The 20,322-nt window shown below is 38.8% G+C and overlaps 1 protein-coding gene across 1 annotated transcript in view; it reads left to right on the top strand.

Annotated features, from left to right (window-relative positions):
• Positions 1-20,322, top strand: part of LOC129246164 (intermembrane lipid transfer protein Vps13) — a 67,225-nt gene that overhangs the window by 34,733 nt on the left and 12,170 nt on the right. The window contains exons 2-20 of the mRNA XM_054884736.1: positions 3,962-4,048; positions 6,642-6,839; positions 6,898-7,257; positions 7,319-7,540; positions 7,621-7,757; positions 9,909-10,143; positions 10,227-10,503; positions 10,559-11,138; positions 11,197-11,906; positions 15,106-15,745; positions 16,203-16,358; positions 16,426-16,774; positions 16,841-16,986; positions 17,057-17,354; positions 17,418-17,705; positions 18,376-18,522; positions 18,588-19,133; positions 19,227-20,041; positions 20,112-20,270. Of these exons, the coding sequence (XP_054740711.1) occupies positions 3,962-4,048; positions 6,642-6,839; positions 6,898-7,257; positions 7,319-7,540; positions 7,621-7,757; positions 9,909-10,143; positions 10,227-10,503; positions 10,559-11,138; positions 11,197-11,906; positions 15,106-15,745; positions 16,203-16,358; positions 16,426-16,774; positions 16,841-16,986; positions 17,057-17,354; positions 17,418-17,705; positions 18,376-18,522; positions 18,588-19,133; positions 19,227-20,041; positions 20,112-20,270 (6,350 nt within the window). The remainder of the gene's footprint in view (positions 1-3,961; positions 4,049-6,641; positions 6,840-6,897; positions 7,258-7,318; positions 7,541-7,620; positions 7,758-9,908; positions 10,144-10,226; positions 10,504-10,558; positions 11,139-11,196; positions 11,907-15,105; positions 15,746-16,202; positions 16,359-16,425; positions 16,775-16,840; positions 16,987-17,056; positions 17,355-17,417; positions 17,706-18,375; positions 18,523-18,587; positions 19,134-19,226; positions 20,042-20,111; positions 20,271-20,322) is intronic.

The raw sequence follows: 20,322 nt of genomic DNA, 5'->3' as shown, positions 1-20,322 counted from the left end.
GTGGACCAACAGAGAGTAAAATAAGGCGAATTATATCGCCATAAACTCAAGTCTTCTGTACGGCAGTGAAGTATGGGGAGATGCGCTAAACTGCAAAGCCAAGCGCAAAGCACTGGAGACTGTGCAACGAACAGCGGCACTCAGAGTTGCCTTAGCCTAACGCACTGTCTCTGGCGCTGCATTCTTTGTGATCAGCGGGGAGATACCCATCGACCTTATGACCCGGGAATGAATGGATGCGTGGGACACCAAGAAGAAACACATCGTGGAACGGAGATGCCAAAACATGCTGCGGTAGCAAAGCGGAAGCTCATTCCATCAATAGGCAAATGGGTCCAAAGGAACTTTGGGGATCCACGGATACTTCCGGATATACCTATACCGCATAGGCATATACTGCGAAGCGCCGAGCGATGAACACACGTTTTTTAGCTGTGACAGATGGCTCCTGGAAAAAGATGCTCTGAGGAATCAGATTGATGACATTGCGCCGAGCAACATAATCAGCAAAATGCTTGAACGCGAGGACCACTGGAATGTGGTAAAGAGATATATCGCGGACGTACTACGAAAAAAAAGATATACTTCGACGCAGTGCTACAAAGTGAAGTCTCGCAGACAGAGACACAAGAAGACGAGCCGATAGGATGAAAGCCAGCTACAAATACGATGGACCCAGACGAGGATGAATAGAATCGATCCTTTATGGATGCCATTCTGGGCCTTCCCGAAGTAATGCAGAAAGTAGTCCCGAGAAGGGTGTCTCGCCAGAAGGAGAGGAGGGATTGTTTTAGTGGTTGATGCAGTGTCCACACCAATCAACGCAGTAGACGACGATCACCCTCAAAAATTGTTTATCCCGTTGACAGGGCACACAATTGTCTTGAAAGATAAGACATTTTTTGTCTGCGTATAGTGTTCCTCACTCAAAAATATTCTGTGATTAAACTTTTCTCAAGTAGCCAATAGTTTAGTATTCTATCTAGTAAAATCAGATGCCTAATACTGAAGGAAAAGCTTCCCAAGATCATTCGATTACTTACGGTTTCTCGTCGCTGTGAAGCAGTTGAATTTTCTCTCGCTTAACTCTTTATTGTAATCTTCGTCGTATCGACGTAGACCTTTTTTAAATTTTTTATTTGAAAAATGCAGCGTACAAATTTATCACATTACTTTTAATAGGACTCTTCTATTCGCCACATCTCTAGAGTAGGGCTGTTCTCGTAAAACTGGTATAGAAGCAAAAGTCATTTTAGGTAGCTTTTTTCCAGCGCTGCCAAGATATGTTTTTTTATTTATATCAGTTGCTTCATCTATTCGCGACTTGCTAACGCTTGGCGAAACGAAGACGCCTAATAACAAACCTGAACAAGAAAGAATATAGAGCCCAAAATAACAAACGAATGGCGAGAAATAGCAAACTACCAACAGAGTTCACCGAATCGACGAAGATAACAGCTAAGAGTTAAAGTCGTTGTCGTTGTCAAAATTCCTTTTTTTTCTGTTATCTTGAAAATATGCAACAAAAATTTTCTAATACAAATTTTAATGCCGCCATATTCTATGAAATCTCTTCTGACAGTTTTGAATAACTTAATTTGCAAAGTGCAAGCGTTTCAGACACTGATTGTCCATCGGGTTTTCCCTCTGATGCATCCCAAACCTGCTCTCCTTTCTTTACTTATTTATTGAATATTACATTTTTCTTTCTAAATTACCCAAAAATTTGTTCTTGCAACTTTTCGTAATTTTCTTCAAATACGGCGTAAGTTAACTTTCTCTCACGAAGTAACTTAGACATGACTCCTTGAAAGCAAGCACGCCTGTCCAGATATATACGTCCGCAACTGTACATGCATACATTTGCATAAATACTTATGTTTTGCATACAATTAAAAGTATTGCGTGCGTTTTGGACATAAGAATGCTAATTGCGTGCCACGCACACTGTGTATTCTCATTATTAAAATAGTAACCCACTTACGCCTACGTATTTGAAGCGTGTTAGGGCAATCTTCCCTTCAATTGTGGTGTAATAGTGGTCATTAGTGCTGTATAGTTGAGCTGGAAATTACATTTTTAGCTAAATTTAGCGAACATGTCACTGATTGAGTAACCTTTATGTAGTAGAAACCCTCGTTCGATGCAACTTATCAGTCATTTGCATTTCTATGATAACTGCTAATATTTTAATCACTTCTGTATGCGTTTTTGAAAAAAAATTCTTGTTAAGGAATTAATTTTAATTAACCAACTGAACCCATAGATATGAAATGCATGCATAGTGCAATCGAATTTTTTATATTATAAACCCATTAATTATTTGATTAAAGTATTACAGCACTTTTGTATTCCCAGTAAATAAAGTTCATTTCAATTAATTATTTCCCTATTATTGATACTACTCGACAGTAATTCATTTTCATTTATAATTTCGGCTTAACTTTGAATAGTAGAAAACTTGGAGAATACTGCTGAAGTGACATATCTTGACCGGATATAAATTTTGCATTTTATAAAGTTGTTAGTTCCAAAAAGTTTGGCTAAAAAAAAGCCAACTACTATGAAACTGAATTAACCCGCATTACTACAATTAGAATCGCTAGAAAAATTCCGTATTCAAATTAAAAGTTCGGAGGAAATAACGTAAAGGCGGTGCTGAGTTGGAAACGCAAAAGTACCTGTACTTCGAAGTATGATATCATACATCGTATGACTTATTCATCTGGGCACAGAAGACTATGAGATTGAAATGCAATGAGAATGGTTGTGTTGACATTTCCGTTCAGTAAGGTTCGTCAAGACATCACGAGGCTTAACACCAGGACAAGGCTTCCAATTGTGGAAATTTATTTTGAAACAAACGAAAAAAAATATTTGTTCGCGAAGTTCATAGAGCACTGGCGGCATCATCGTACCTAATTTATTTAAAATAAAGAAAGAGCTGCCGTTACGGTGAATGGCGAGTGCTATTAAGTCATGCTGACTGAATTTTTGTTTCCAAAAATTAACCAGCTAAACATTGCCGACATTTGGTTCCAACAAGGTGGCGCAACTTGCCACACAGCGCGCTTAACAATCAATTCATTGCAATGTTCAAGCCACCATTGACGCCATACGGCCAGATTTAAAGGAAAAAGTAGTAAAAAATTGGGCTGATTGAATGGACCATGTAACTCGTAGCTGCGGCGGACATATCGTCCCCTTTCGGTGTTAACCTCGTAACTTCATTTTTTCGAAATTGAGATTTTTAGTGAAAAACACTCCTTAGTACTCCTGTTACGTAAAACAAAACATACAATGTTCATAATGATTATAGAATTTTTTTCGTTTCGATTTTTCTCGTATCTACATGTTCGAATTCAAAAACCTCGCATCTACTGTCTATCTATGTATATCAAATAAGTTATAACTTTTCATAGAAGTTAAGTAACTCTAAACATTTTTATCGATTTACTGAAAATTATGATTTTGTAGATACGAGGTTAACACAGAAAGGGGACGATATGCCGCATATCAAATTAAAAAAAAAGGGCCATGAAATTATCTACCAGATGTTAATAAAAAAAATCCATTCCAACAATATTTCTGTTTTGTATTAGCATTTTAAATTCTCAACCCCTTAAAAAACTCCAGCTACTAGAATTTTATGGTAGATGGTGGATGTTAGTTACCGGATCGATCCGGACTTGCACCCGGCCATGAATAGTTACTTCAGTCCCATAATATAAGTACGAAATATAGAAATAGAAACTGATTTTATTTTTTTATTAAACCAATGAAGATAATAGATTCTTATAGGCTAAGTGGACATATTTTAAGGTTAATGGGCAATAAAAAAAAAGAAAGTACAATTAAACTATTTACTATTTTAATATATAGTTACATACATTAATACAACATTTACGATATAATTTATTTCTACTATATCTATAAAATTAAATTTTTTCTCTTTTTGCAGGTGATGTAGTGTTAAATAACTTAAAAGTTAAAGAAAATGCCCTTGATGAGTTAGACTTGCCGTTGCAGCTTGTCTATGGGTTTCTAGGTGAGTACTTGAATTTATTTTTACATGATTGCCTACGGCATATTCTAAAGATAAATATTAGGGTGTGATTTGTATTTGCTTTTTATTTTTTATATATTTTTATTTGATTTTATATACTTTTTTAATTTTTTTTTCTATATTAAATATTTTTTATACTTTTTTATATTTTTTCTATATATATTTTTTTATGTGTTTAATATGTGTTTTATATTTTTTATATTATTATACCTTTTTTTGTTTTTTAATACAGTTATAACTTACCACACACTTGAGAAATCACTCAGAAGAGTACTCCTGTATTCTTTAGAGCCACAAATGCCTTTCCATTACTTCCCTCCCTCATAATATGATTTAGGCGCCTTTGCTCGCACCAAAGAACAGCCGTCTCTGTAAGGTTTTCCGGCCGCCTACGATTATCCGGCAAAGCAGTGTCGTCTTCAATTTCATTTTTTTTTTCAAATAAACGCACAGAGTAGATGAAATTTTCTCCACTGCTTCTATGACCATATTTTATAACACTAATCCGTTTACAGACCGATGTTTTATTGGGTTTTTGAACGAAAAGTGTGGGTTCGCAATCTTCTTGGAAGATGCGTTTTGCTGCTGGAAGTGTTCTAAACCCTGACACGTTTATCCGAGCCTCTTACTTCTATTCTTTAGGAAAATATGATACATATTTGAGGGATCCAATCTCTACGAAATTAATAGAGGTGGAATAGGTTAAAGTTAAATCAGAGAGAATCGTAATTTTTCTGGTTATGATAAAGCCTTAATACATTTCAAAACCAAAGTCTTAATATATTTCACAATCCCGCCGTTATATTAGTATGTATACGTATAATTTACGGACTTGTCTGTTCGTAGTGGGTGTCGCAGCGGATGACATCAAAAGAAAGGTATCATTTAAAATCATTGGATCAGGTTGAAATGATAAAATCATCTTAAAATTTGTCTGCTAGACATCAAAGTCGAACTTTTCATGCCAAATCACAATTTTTAATGATGGAGAAGTGTCAAGGCTCATGAGTTTGGAAGAGCAAAGGAATGTGCTTATCCAAATTTTCAAATTTGAAGTCCATTTCTTTTTAATTTTGAATTTTAATACAAATTATTGTTTTTTTGGTCCGAGCTCTGAAAGAAATAACTAAAGAATGTTGAAGAAATGATTACAAAAAAATATACATCTATAAAAACTTCTATCTATAAACTTTGATTGCCCTTATTTACTTGAAATTGAAAATTTGAAAAAGGCGAGTCAAGTACGATAACCGCTTACGCGATTTTGGCCGAGTTTAACAAAGCGCGCCAGTCGCTTCTTTCTCGTGCTAACCGGCGCCAATTGGACACACCAAGTGAAGCCAAGTCCTTCTCCACCTGATCTTTCCAACGCAGAGGAGGCGTTCCCCTTCCTCTACTACCACCAGCTGGTACCGCATTGAATACTTTCATCCATTCGGACGACATGACCCAGCCAACGTAGCCGCTGGATCTTTATTCGCAGCGCTATGCCTATGTCGTCGTAAAGCTCATACAGCTCATCGTTCCATCGTCTGCGATATTTGCCGTTGCCAACGTGCAAAGGTCCAAAAATCTTACGCAGAATCTTTCTCTCGAACACTCCAAGCGTTGCTTCATCGGATGTTGTCATCGTCCACGCTTCTGCGCCATATGTTAGGAGATTGGTAACTCCTAAAACACTAAGGCCACAGAGCCTTTTGTATTCAAAGCTCTAGAAAGTAAAAGGGCAGATAGTCAGGGAGGAAAGAAGAGAAGTAACATAGAAATAGTATAGAATAAAGAATAGACAGAAATTGCTAGTCCTTTGAGAATTTTATAGATGCTTTGGTAAATCTGAAAATATCCTCCATTTTGAGAGAACGAATATTATCTACTTATTCTCATCGGAATTCCAAACTTCATAGCCTTGCTCTAGCAAAGGCAGGACACTCACAGAGAAATGTTCAGTGCTATCCCGCTCCTCTAAGCAAAATTGGCAAATCGGGTACTCAATGGTTCCAATAGTGGCCATATATGGACCCCAAGGGTTGTGTCCTGTAATAATACCGACCATCAACCGAACGTATTTCCTTCCAAGTTTCAGAAGAAAGTGGGACAGTTTTTTGTTCGGGCTTGCCACAAAACAATTTGCAGTTCTGCAGCGTTCTAGACCGCTGATCCAATTCATGATTCCTGTAGAACTCATTCCGATTATTGGCTCTAGTTCTCTGTGCCCTGGAACCCATATAAGTTCAAGCTTATTTCGTCTTGCAACAGAATTAAGCTTCTTCTTACATTCTTGAATAATCTTTCAGGTTTGCTTTGCATTCTCCAGGGCCTTCAGTGCAGCATGACAGTCACTGAAGACTCCAATCTGTTTTCCGCTCCATCTCCCCCCAATTATCCATTTTACTACTTTCAGAATGGCAAAAATTTCCGTTTGGAAAACAGTTGCCATTCCTAATTCTTAATACTATCGTACCATCCGACTCCAGAACCTATTTCATTTTTGGACCCATGGGTAAAAAATAAACATCTGTCAAATTCACTTACAGCGCAGATTCTTTAGCATTTTTTTATTTATTTCCTTTAACAGGCAAGCTGGTCTTAAAAATTCCATGGAAGAATCTCTACAGTCAGCCAGTGGTTGCACAAATCGAAGACCTGTATATGCTCGTGTCGCCGAAGCAATCGGTGCAATATGATGCTGAGAAGGAAGAAACCTATGAGCTACAGACCAAGCAGGCCGCGCTTAAAGCGCTTGAGGAGGCACATAAGAGAGAATTAATGAAAAGTATATAGTTTTGTAAGTTTTGTAAAGAAAGTGAGTTTAAAAATGCTCTTTCTCATAGACGAAACCAAGCCGGATGCCACTTTTTCCGAGAAACTAACAGCGCAAATTGTTAATAACTTGCAAGTAAAAATATCGAATATTCACATTCGTTACGAAGACGCTTCCACAACAGGCGAAAGTTTCGCTTTTGGCGTTACGCTGCACGATCTCGAATTATATACCACTGATGAGAATTGGGAGAAGTGTTATCTGACGCAGCAAGTCAGCCGTGTCTTCAAAATCGCCAACCTCGACTCCTTGTCAGCTTATATGAATTGTAGAACAAGCATGTACACGGCTCTGCCGAAAGAAGAGTTGGCAGAGGCTTTTCGAAAAAATATTGCACAAAAAGATTGCGTGCCGAAAGACTATAATTATGGTAAGAAGTGAGCAATTAATATTTTCCAAAGTATTTTTTAAGAAACTTTACTATCTGACAGTTATCGGCCCGATTTCTGTAATGGGAAAACTACAGCTAAATATGAATCCCGAATACGATACTCCAGCATTTGTGATACCCAAAATCGATTTGGCATTGGAAATGCAAAAGTTGCGCGTGGGCTTGACGAGCACACAATTTCAGAATGCTATAAAACTGGGTGAATCCATGAATCGCATGCAACTGGGCACACGTTACAGAAAATATCGCCCCTATAATATACGTAAGTATTATGCGAATTTCTTTCAAAAATAATTATGTGCTTCATTGTTTACTACTGCCATTTTGCTTCTCCTCTTGCAGCCTACAAAAAACACTACCGCGAGTGGTGGCACTTTGCCATCAATTCCATTTTGGAGGAAGATATCAAAAAGCGTAATAGAGCATGGACATGGCAGCATATTAAGGAGCATCGTCAGCTTTGTAACACATACGCAGAAGTAAGAAACGAACTTGTGGTCGTATGACATTTATGTGCTGGGTTGTTTCAGTAACAATCTTAACCTTAATTTGATAGAAGTCTGGCCGGCAAAATTCAAACTTAGAGTGCCGTTATAAAAAAAAATTTAAATGCAGCTAAATAGAGGTATTCCTTTCGCAATAATCATTGTGCAATTTGTTAGTTCTGTGAAAAATTTAGTAGGCATATGTTGTTTTTGCAAAATGAGTGCCGCGTATGAAAAACGACTTGAAGCGGAGTTCCTGTGTACACCCCTAAAGGTTCAAAAATGTCACTTGCAGCTGCATTTGAAGAAGTCGAACATGTTCATAAATTAATGGGTACAACAGTACCTTTCTCTTAATTGGCGCGATAACCGCTTACGCGATTTTGGCTGAGTTAAACAAAGCGTGCCAGTCGTTTCTTTCTCGTAGTAACCGGCGCCAATTGGACACACCGAGTGAAGCCTAGTCCTTCTCCGTCTGATCTTTCCTACACAAAGGAGGCCTTCCTCTTCCTCTGCTACCGTCAGCTGGTACCGCATCGAATACTTTCAGAGCCGGAGCGTTTGTATCCATTCGGTCGACATGACTGGCTGGATCTTTATTCGCTGCGCTATGTCTATGTCGTCGTAAAGCTCATACAGCTCATCGTTCCATCGCCTGCGATATTCGCCGTTGCCAACGTGCAAAAGTCCAAAAATCACTCCAACCGTCGATTCATCGGATGTTGTCATCGTCCACGCTTCTGCGCCATACGTTAGGACGGGCATGATGAGAGCCTTGTAGAGTGTTAGTTTTGTTCGTCGAGAGCGGACTTTACTGCTCAGTTGCCTACTTAGTCCAAAGTAGTACTTGTTGGCAAGAGAGATTCTGCGTTGGATTTCAAGGCTGACATTGTTATCGGTGTTAATGCTGGTTCCTAAATAATCGAAGTATTTTACAACCTCGGGTGTAACAGTATACTGAAGTTAAAAACGTTGACGACTTCCCCGGATGAAGCCAAAAACAAATAAAAAATAAAAAAAAATTATCGTTGCGTGAAGTCGAAGCAGTTTTAAGGAAAAGTCATTTTAATGTATCCAAAGACACGATTCGCGAACGTTTACGGGCAGAAAACCTCGAATTCCGGGGCACATTGAAAAAAGAGTTGCATGGGCTAAGGCAAGGTTAGGTTAGGGTATGGTTGTAGTCGGTCCGTACGACCAACTCATTTAGACCTTACAGGTCCGTTGGTCGGTCTGTGCGATACGGGAATCATAATTATTTATCTTCATGAAATCATTTTATGGCTCTTATGAAGCGCAGGATTGGTCCAATCCCCACGGCAGACAGTTCTATCCTAGTCTCAAGGAATGCCTGCCAATGACTGGTTTTATACAAGCCATGACCTTCGAGATATCCTCTCTTGAGAGGCTAAGCAGTTCCTTTGTATTTTTCTTGGCCTAATTGGGCAAGCGAAATATCCACGGATGAACCTTCCTTTTGTTAAGCATCCACTTAAGGTTCATGTTTTGGCCTGCTTCTTCGAAAAATAATTTGGCTGTCTATTTGTGTTTTCCGTCAGTTTGATGGCAGTTTTGGTGAATAAAATTTATCAAAACGCATTATTACCGTCAGCTGCGTAGTTCGCTGCAAGTACTAGCCAACACCGGATTTTATAAGAAGAAAACGTTCCCAAGCAGCGAGAGTTGTGACTACACGTTTTTTGATCGTTCCCAGGTCTGTCGGTTTTACGTAACGAGAACGACCCGGACTTACATCCGGCTAAGGACTGTCACTTCAGCAACATTCCATCCCGTGTATTATGGGGAATGTTTTTGCTGCTGCAATAACTACACATGTGATTAAATATACTCGTATTGTGCCTAATAAATATTTGAAGCCCATACAGTGCAGTTTTGCTAGAATCAATTTGGTTAAATAGTTTCTAAGTTATGACGCTGCCGGTCACGCTTTTATTAGACAGGCTGTAAGTCCACTTAAGTTACTATGTATGCGCCCACAGAAATATTTGTGTGACACCAATTTTGTTATTTCAATTTCGGAAAAAATATTATATTTTAACTCTTTCTTTAACAACTCGGCATGGCTGACCTTTTCTTTTAGCCGCAATCATCCCGAATTCATTTTTACTCTTTCTTTCTTTTTAGAGCTTCAAAGAAAAGGAATTGTCTAAAAAGCCTCCTGCCAGCCTCGTAGAAACCTGCACATTGCTCGAACAGAAGCTGGATCTATTTAATTTGGTCTTAATACGTAAACGTGTCCAAATTGAGGTGGATAAAATCCGCAAGGATGAAGAAACGAGGCAATCACAAAAGGGTGGTTGGTTTGGTGGCTGGTTCGGTGGTGGCAAGAAAGCTGAAGATGAAGGATCGAGCGACATTGGTAATTGTTGATTAATGCACTTTTAACTTAACTTACTTAAGTATACACATTTTTCAAATTTATTTAACTCAATTTAATTGCAGTCAAACAATTCGAGGCCGCCATGACCGCAGATGAGAAGGCGAAGCTTTACGACGCCATTGGCTATCAAGAGGGCACGCCGCCACCAGATATGCCAGTGCAATTTGAGGCTATAAAAATGCAATTCAAATTGCTAGCCTTGGAAGTTGGCTTGTACGATGATAGCAGTGTGGTAGGAAGAGAAAGTATCTCTCTGGACCAATTAAAAACGCTTATGCTGTTGAATTTCTCTATGACCACTTGCAATATATCACAACGACCGGGCGGTAATGCTATCAGGTAAAACTACTCTGATTTTTGCAAGCAACCAAATGATATGTTTTCGTTTTTGTAGTGTTACGGTTGGCATGCATGAAATGAAACTTCTGGGTTTGCATCAGGATAAAACAGCGCCCATCTTAATCGAATCTAAAACGACCGACGAATTAAATCTACTGGATATATTCTTCGAAACCAATCCTCTCGACAAAAAATGCGATCAACGCATTAAAGTATCGGCACGCCCCTTGCAAGTGGTGTATGATGCTGATACGATAATACGACTGGTGAAGGTATTCACACCACCCAAAGCCAATTTATCCGAATTGGAGTTCGCCGCCACTGAACGCATGGCCAATTTCAAAGAACGCTCAGCCACGGGCATGCAATATATGATCGACTCGAAATCTGCATTGGAAATTGATATCCAATTTATGCCGAACATTATTATCATACCCAGTGCGGGGAAATATTGTCCTGATAGCAATAATAATTCGCTGATTGTTATAACATTGGGTAAATTTCTTGTATCATCGAAACCCCATAACGTGTCGTCGAATGACCTGCTGGGCATGCTACAAGCAGACAAAATCGAGCTGTCTAAGGTATTGGAGCGTGCATATGACCAAATTCAAGTCAGCATAGCTGATATACAGGTTAGTATGTGTAGATAAATGCCAACTTTGAATGATTGTAATGTGCATGGGTTTGCAGATGGTGGTTGCTAGACCTGGGGAAGAATGGGAACACACGCTTGCTTCTGCCGTGCAATCGGATATGCACATACTACGTCCCACCTCTGTTTTATGCAATGTATCCTTATGTGCCGTCGACGATGATCCACGTTTGCCGAAGATGAAAATCGAAATTGAATTACCTTCGATTGCGTTAAATATAACGGAAGATCGCATGTTTGAAGCGCTACGTGTAGTCACAAGCATACCGTTACCGGAGGGTGACGCCGCTCAACCTTCACCACTTACCAAGGCGTTAAGCACAGCTTCATCGAAATTGTCATTAGCTAGTTTTCTAACGCAAGAGAAAAAAGCTAAGAAACGTGTGGAAAACCTCGATCTCTCTACGGAAATTGTACAATATACCAATTTAGAATTGATTTTCACCTTAAAAGAGTTCACCGTTGCATTAAATAAATCGGTGCCTGTAAAAGATACACCGAAAGCGGGAGAGAATAAGAATAAAGCAATAGCATCACCCACGGAGCCTTTGGTAACGCCAATCGAATCTCCACAGGATTCTAACGCTTTCGGTACACCTGTTGAAGAAATGCCCACTGATGAGTTGCTGGAAGAAATTGTAAGCTATCAATCTGCATCCAGCGCTGTTGAAACTATTCTATCGCTGCATGTGCTGGAGCTGGGTGTGAAAATGTATCAGCGTACATACGAAATGGTAGTGGAAGCAAAGTAAGTCAATTACCGATGGCTGGCAGGTATTTGTTTAGTTTCTATTGGGTTGTCCGGAAAGAAAGTGCCAATTTTTTAAAAGAAAGTTAATACATTTTTATTAAAACTTACAATGAACTTTAATCAATTATATATTTTCCATTTTGTTCGATAACCTTTTGCCATCTTTCGTGCAAATTCATTATTCCGCGCTCATAGAACTTCTGGCCTTTGTTTGCAAAAAACTGAACCAAGTGCGATTTTATAGCCTCGTCATTGCCGAAAGTCTTGCCATTTAAGGAGTTCTGCAAACACCGAAACAAATAGTAGTCTGACGGTGCAAGGTCAGATCTATAGTGTGGATGCATCAAAAGCTCCCCAGCCAGGCATTCTCAGTTTTTGGCGAGTGACCACAGACTATGCAGTCTAGCGTTGTCCTGATGAAATATGACACCTTTACGACTGATCAATTCTGGTCACTTCTCGTTAATGGCTGTATTCAATTTGTCCAATTGTTGGCAGTAAATAGCCGAATTAATCGTTTGGTCCCTCTGAAGCAGCTCAAAATAACCACACCCTTCCTGTCCTACCAAACTGACAGCATAATCTTCTTTTGGTGAATATCGGCCTTTGAGTCGGTTTGTGGCGCTTCATCATGCTTGCACCATGATCGTTTTCGATTGACGTTATTGCAAACAATCCAGTTTTCATTACCAGTGATAATCCGCTTCAAAAACGGATCGATTTCATTGCGTTTAAGATGCAAGTCACAAGCGTTGATTCGGTTTGTTAAATGAATTTATTGCAATTCATGTGGTACCCAAATCTCAAGCTTTTTTACCAATCCAAGATTCTTTATATGCTCATGAACGGTTGATTTTGGTACATTTAACTTCTCTCCAATCTCACGCAAAGTTACATGACGATCCAACTCGATTAAAGCCTTAATAACGTCTTCATCGACATCACTTGGCCGACCTGAACGGGGCTCATCTTTAAGTGAAAAATCTCTAGAACGGAATTTGATAAACCAATTTCGACACTGTCTATCTTTTAAGGCTTTATCACCATACAAGTCACGCAACTTTTTAGCAACCTTCTCTGCGCTTTTTCCTTTATGGAAATAATAAAGTAAAATATGACGAAAATGCACTTTTGTGAGCTCCATATTAAAATTGACGCCAAACAAACAAATACAAACAAAATTACGCACACTTTTTTTCTAAAGCAAGCTAAAAGGACAGCTAATAACTGTCAAAAGAAAAAATGAAAATAAATAGCCACAAGCTGTTCAAAACAATTATCAACGCCGTCTATATGTAAAATCGGCCATTACTTTCCGGAGAACTCATATATATTGATTAATTGGTGCTTACACCCTTTGTTGGTTGTTTGGCCGAGCTCTTCATCAAATTTTTTAGTATGCGTTCTGACGTTTTTCCACAAATTGAGGAGCTACAATTTTATGTCGCCTGTAAACGACAGATGGTTTTCGTGGTGGAAATACACTCGGTTAGGCATTGCCTGCTGAGGAGCGACCGCTATTAGAAAAATATTTTTTCTACCATTTTTGGTCTTTCAGTCACTAGAACTAGTTCTAGTTAGTTCTAGTTTGCTGTTAATATAATCTAACCAGTGCTTGCTATGGGTGTTCGGAAAGGCAAATATACTTTCCTCTTCCAAATGTCAAAATTGAAAACCTTTGTAAAGAAAAATTAAAAGTTAGGTTAGATTAATGGAAACATAAAAGTTAATTGGGACTGGCGTCATAAAAATGTTTTTGATGGCGCCATCTTTTTAATGAGTTAGTGCGTTGGAAGTTACACGCCTAGCTGACTTCCAGTGAAAGCTTGGTGACATTCGGTTCAGTGGAAGCGAAGTTATTGGGTCTAAAGTGTCAGTATGTCTGTGTCATCGGTACAAAAATGAGTTTCGAGCAAAGAGCTAATATGAAATTTTGTTTTAAAATCGGTAAACGTTTTATTGATGAAAAAAGTTGATGGCGATGATTGCCTGTCTCGTGCCAGAGTTCATAAGAGGTTTACACGTTTCAGAGCTGATTGTGAGGACATAAATGACAATGAACATACGGACCGACCAAAATCAGTAATCACCAAAAAATCCATCGAAATTGTTCGTAAATTTATCAAAAATTAACCGAAATCATCGTTGAAATTCATGGAATCGGAGTTGAATATCTCCAAAACATAGATTTATCGCATTTTAACTGATCATTTGGGCTTACAAAAGGTCTGTGCGCATTTCATTCCGCACAAGTTAACTGAGGACCAAAAATTGCTCAGAATTCAACATTCAAAAGACCGCATAAAAGGGGCGAGAAAAGACGAGAACTTTCTTTACAACATTCTGACTGGTGACGAAACGTAGTGTTTCCAACGTGAACATGAAACTAAGCGTCAAAGTGCCGAATGGAAGGCCCCAGACGAGCCACCACCCAAAAAATGCTTTTGGAGAAGTCAAAAATCAAGTCGATGCTCTATTGTTTTTACGATTCTAAGGGAATTGTCCACAAAGAGCTCGTGCCAACGGGCCCAACAGTCAATGCAATTTTCTATCTTGGCGTTTTGAAGCGTTTGTTGCATCACATTCGTCGAATTCGCCTTGAAGACCGCGAAGGAGAAAGCTGGCGCTATTGCATGATAATGCACCATCTCATCGATCCACTATTGTGACTGATTTTTTGACTAGAAATCACATTTTAACCTTCAATCACTCACCATATTCGCCTGATATGGCTCCCTGTGACTTCTAACTATTCAGAAAATTGCGTTTGGCCATAAAAGCAAAAACGTTTTGCGTCCATAGAGGCCATCCAAATGGCTTGTACCGACATCCTGAAGGACATTCCGGTCAATGACCTGAAACACTCTTTCGAAAAGCTTTTAGATCGCATAAAACAGTGTATCGAGGCCAGAGGAGACTATTTTGAATAAATAAACTCGAAGTTATTAGAACAAAGCACCTGCCGTTTCTATTCTAGCTCAGTCTTGTTTATTTTGGATTTCACCTTGCACATTGCTCTCGTTGTTTTTGCTCTACTGCTATGCTACCTGTTGAATGTGCTTTGGTTGTGTATAAAAAAACATCTTAAATGACCTCTTCTAAAATTCACTGAGAACCGAGTAGCGGTACCGCAATATGTGCAACATTCAATATCCTCTCAAACGTGTATAATAACTGTTGCACCTTTTTTTTGTAGCCTGGGAGCTGTAAATCTAAAACGTCATGGCTCTTCTGAGCACTCTGAACACCAGCTGGATATCATCGACACTCCACGATTTTCAGAAGAACTCAAATATCTGCTAACCGTTTCTTATGTGATGGCACAACGCACTTCTCCCGAATTTTTCACCAAATATAATGCCACCGAGCAATTGATCAACATTAATTTCTCTACTTTGAATATTACATTGCATCAAGAGGTGCTGTTGCAATTGCTCGAACTGGCCGATTCCATACAACGCAAATTGGATAAAGTTATCAAACCGTCAACGCCAACTAATCAACAACCCAAAGATCGCGAAGGCAATGCTGGAGATACAGGCATCTTTAGCAAACTTACCGCCATAGCAGAGGAGGGCGAAGAGGAAGGTATCATAGCTCCCACGAGGAGTCGTGCGCAACGGCAAGGAAAAGTGGTCAACAGCATACAGGTGCACGTGAAGGCGAAATTGGAGCAAGTTTCGTTGCTGCTGACAACTGCAAAACGTCCTTTGGCTACGCTGGACGTACAACATTTTGATGCGAATGTAATTTTGAAATCGTCTTACACGGAGTTGAATGTGCGTTTGAAGGACATCGTGGTTACAGACTTGAATCCATTGACGAAGCATAGTGGTGTGAGTGTTTTGTGACAATTTCTGTCTTACGATACTTACTTCGATTTGTGTTGCATGAGATTTATTTGCATTTATTTAACTTTCTCTTATTCATATTTATTCATATTCATATTCATTCATATTCATATTCATTCATATTCATATTCATTCAAATTCATATTCATTCACATTCATATTCATTCACATTCATATTCATTCATATTCATATTTATTCACATTCATATTCATATTCATATTCATTTATATTCATATTCATTCATATTCATATTCATTCATATTCATATTCATTCATATTCATATTCATTCATATTCATATTCATTCACATTCATATTCATATTCATTCATATTCAATATAATTTTTTTTTTCATTAAATTCATCATAAATAATAAATAATTTTCATAACCTCTAAGAGTTTCTTTCGTTACAATCAATAACTGATCCTTTCAATTCCGCAGATACTTTCAATTGTTGGCGACAATGCGCTCGAGTGCCAAGTCATCAAATTCAATATGGATGAGACTTCCAATTACAATTCAGATGACATGCGTATAACGGTATCGATTGGAGGCATGAAAATAGTTTTCCTCAACTGGTTCGTTACAGGCGTTTTGGTATGTTTTGCTAAAAGTTGTTTTTTACTAAAATATACTCAAATCACTTTTTCCATAATTACCCCAGAGTTTCCTTAACAACTTCCAAGCAGCTCAAGCGGCTCTTGCGCAGGCGAGTGCTGCTGCAGCTGATGCGGCTAAACAAAATGCTATGGTTGCCTATGAAAATGCAACTCGTATGAAGCTCGATATCAAAGTCAAAGCACCCGTAATTATTGTGCCGATGGACTCACAAAGTTTCAATGCGATCGTTCTGGATCTTGGCTTTCTCTCGTTGAATAACCTCACTAGTGAAGTGGATGTACCGCGCGATAGCCGACGTGCGGTGCTCGACGAAATCAAACTTGAATTGAAAAATATGAGATTAGCAAAAGCCGCTATTTTGCTGGAACAGAGTCGTAGATCCTCGGTCGATAGTAAGTGTTAGCGAAGCAACAAATTTTGTTTATACAAATTGTAACCATTGGCTTTGCTGATTTCAGCTGTTGATATGGCATACGGCATCAAGTCGCATCTAAATATTTTGGATCCAGTTAGTTGCGCATTGATAGTGAAACGCAATTTATCTAGCACCTGGTACAAAGAGGTGCCTGAAATGGACATTTCTGGTCACTTGAAATCGATTGAGGTACAACTTTCTAATGCAATTGAGGTTGAAGTTGATGTTTAATTGATTTTTTTTTTATCCACGCACCCAGTTCAATCTATTTATGGAAGATTATGCCGTTATAATGGCTATATTGAATCGCAATTTGAGTGAAGGCGCCGATGAATTTCCGCCGGTTGAGGAGCCCGATCTGCCACCATCACCCAAACCAGCGCCGGAATTACGACCACAGGTGTCCAGGGTTGATGTAGAAACCACAGGGGCTCTTGCTGCTAAACGCAAAGTGTTGGCAGCGGTAAATGCTTTTGACTCTCCACGAAAGAATAAAATTCATGAACAAATGAAATTTAGTTTTCTATTCGACGGTGTGGTTATTAATTTGCTTTTGAGTGAGTATATTTTTTAACAATAAATGCGACAATATAAATAACAGCTCGTCATCTTTTGCGCAGACAACGAAGAAGGGTTAGCGCGTTTCGGCTTGTACCTGCTATCATTGAAGGGTAATAAGTTAATCGATGGCACACTAAACACCTCCATTGTGTTGTGTAATATTCAGATCGATGACACACGAACATCAAATAAAAGTCCAATTAAAAAATATCTGTGTCGCAAAGATTGGAACGAAATGCAATTGCATGGACAAAATGAACAGCGAGCGGATGTGGTGGATGCTTGCAAGGCGGAGGCTAATTACATGTTGGATTTAACAGCTAGCATTAAGGAGGATGATGTTTTCGGTATGTAAGAGACGTGCGATTTTTGCAATGCATATATGAGAATCGGTTGTGCTCTTTCAACGGAATTAGTTTTAAGAAATTTTAAACGATCATATTTGTAAAATTTAACTACAAAGCAGCAGGCGGAACGCCAGTGTGAAAATTCAAAAACATCGATTTTTTTTTTCTTAAATTGTTAGTATAACTACTCCAGAAAATGTGGTAAAAATTTTAAAGCGAAATTCGCTTTGTTCACGATTCTATGTGCACTTAAGTGAGCGCCCGTCGGTTCGGCCCCGTAGCGCTTACGATACGATGCTTTATTTCAAACGCGTTTTTCTCGAAACGACTTTTTTTTGATACGGTGGCAACGATTTCTCGAAGACTAATAAACCGATTTTAATTTTCTTTTTTTCAAATTTTTTGTTATCGTATTGGCTATCGTTGTACAGCCGATTTTTAAAATTTTGAAAATAACTAGTTTTTTGGTCCTGTTGAAAATCAAAAAAATGGTGAAAAGCACACATCGAAATTTAAATCACCACCATTTTGTCAAAAAACAAAAAAAAAAGGCTACTTACAAAAAAATTCCCAAAAATCTACTATTTTTTTACCCTTCGCAGTGGCGTTCCCCCTTAATAAAATAAAATATGTAAAGCAGTTAAAAAAAATATATTTCTTTTCTCAACAGCGGAGGTGCGCGTTTCGAGTTTCGATTTGATTTTGTGCGTTGATTATCTCTTGAAACTGGCTGACTTTTTCAAACTGCCCGAAGAATCTGGAGCCTTAACTCCACAAAAAAATAAAGAACTTAAATCTCCAGGCAGCCCCAGTGCAGGTACATAGAAGCAAAATTTTGACATATTTATGCATTCCTAACTCATCTCATCTAATTCTCTGCAGCTCCAAAGCAAAGCGCAAAACCACCTGCAAGCGGAGCGCAAGTGGGTGCTGCTGCCGCCCCTCAATCTGATGCGAATAATAAAAAAATGAATTTAATTCTGCATATCGAGGAACCTGACATTATATTGGTGGAAAATTTGGATGACATGAATTCGAATGCCATCATTTTCAATGTACAGGCCCAGTTGAATTATCGCGCCATTGGCGAAAAACAAATTATCAATGGACAAATTGATTCATTGAAAATGTATATGTGCTCATTTATGCCAGAACGTCGTGAAGCTACGCGGCATTACATTTTGCATCCATGCATGATCAGCTTGCAAGGCTCCACACCCGAAGAGGAAGGTCTGCATGTCAGTTTGAAATTGAGTGAAATTATGTTGAACGTATCACCAGCAACCATAGAGTTGTTGAATAAGGCAATGCGCACTATAAGCGCCGACAACGCACAGGAGCAGACGAATCTGAGACTTGAGGCCGATCATACCCAATTATGGGCGGAAGAATCATTTAAAGAGCGTCGTTATTGGTTCCTAAAAGCCGGTAAGCCTACTATATAACGAGCTTAATGTTTTACTTTGCTATATTCGCATTTTTTTTTATTTTTTAATTTTTTGTATATTTTTTTTGTCGCAGATCGTGCAGTTGACGCGCTGGAATACATTGACACCCCGCTAGTAGACGAAGCACAGAAACGAAAAACAGAAAGATGCATCATTGAAATACCCAATATTACGCTTGTCATTGAAACAGGCATTGGCTATTATACGAAACCACTTATAGCGCTTGATACACGCCTGAATGCGGTGGTTAGCGATTGGAGTAGTGATCTGAAAATACGTGGTTCGCTTACGTTAAGCACCAACTATTACAATGAGTCTTTGGCAGTGTGGGAGCCGATAATTGAAATGAATGAGCACATCAATCGTAATGGCGAGCACGAGTATCTGCCGTGGGAATTAACCTACAAGGTGGATATAATTAACCAGAAAGTGGAAAACGACAACGACGACGAACAGGAAGAGCAGTCGGAGAAAGTTACCCAAATCGCGATTCATTCGGATGAAGATTTGCAGTTCACCGTTACTAAGTCGTGCTTAGATCTGTTGGGTGTCTTGGGTGAGGCATTCTCGCAGGCCATCAATGTTGACGGTCTTGCCAAGCCCGAAGTGATAGCACCTTATGTAGTTGAAAACGATACCGGCTTTGATATTTCTATAAACTTTAGGCGCGGCATATTCACTTTGCACGAATGTCATTCGCCAAAAGCGACACTGACAAATCACTTGAATAGTTCATTGGTATTCGCCGTTGAAGACGCCGATGCTAACTTTTCGCCCGAGCAAGTAAGGGATTGCACGATTTCGCCTGGGGGTCGTGCATATTTGCAAACAAAAGATTTATCAACAATTACAACCGAAGAAGATGAGCAATACAATTTGTATGTGAAAGTAAGTTGAAGATGAAGGCAAGAACTCGCAGGTGAATTTGAAATGTTAATGTTTGCCATTTTATTTGCAGGTGGGTGGCATAGACAAGGAAGTAGTTTTGCCTGTATCTAAATCAGATCAACGCTACTTCCCATTATATCGCGGCTCGAATCAAGATCCATGGGGCATAGTGTCGGAAGTGCGCTCAGAGTTTGGCACGACAAAAGTCAATATACACGGAGTGGTCAAAGTGCGTATCAGCAATTTAGTTATAAGAAAATAAGCATTAACGATTAACAACT

Source organism: Anastrepha obliqua, chromosome 4 (genome assembly GCF_027943255.1).
Source record: "Anastrepha obliqua isolate idAnaObli1 chromosome 4, idAnaObli1_1.0, whole genome shotgun sequence".
Taxonomy (NCBI): Eukaryota; Metazoa; Arthropoda; class Insecta; order Diptera; family Tephritidae; genus Anastrepha; species Anastrepha obliqua.
This window is presented reverse-complemented; position numbering and strand designations above follow the sequence as displayed.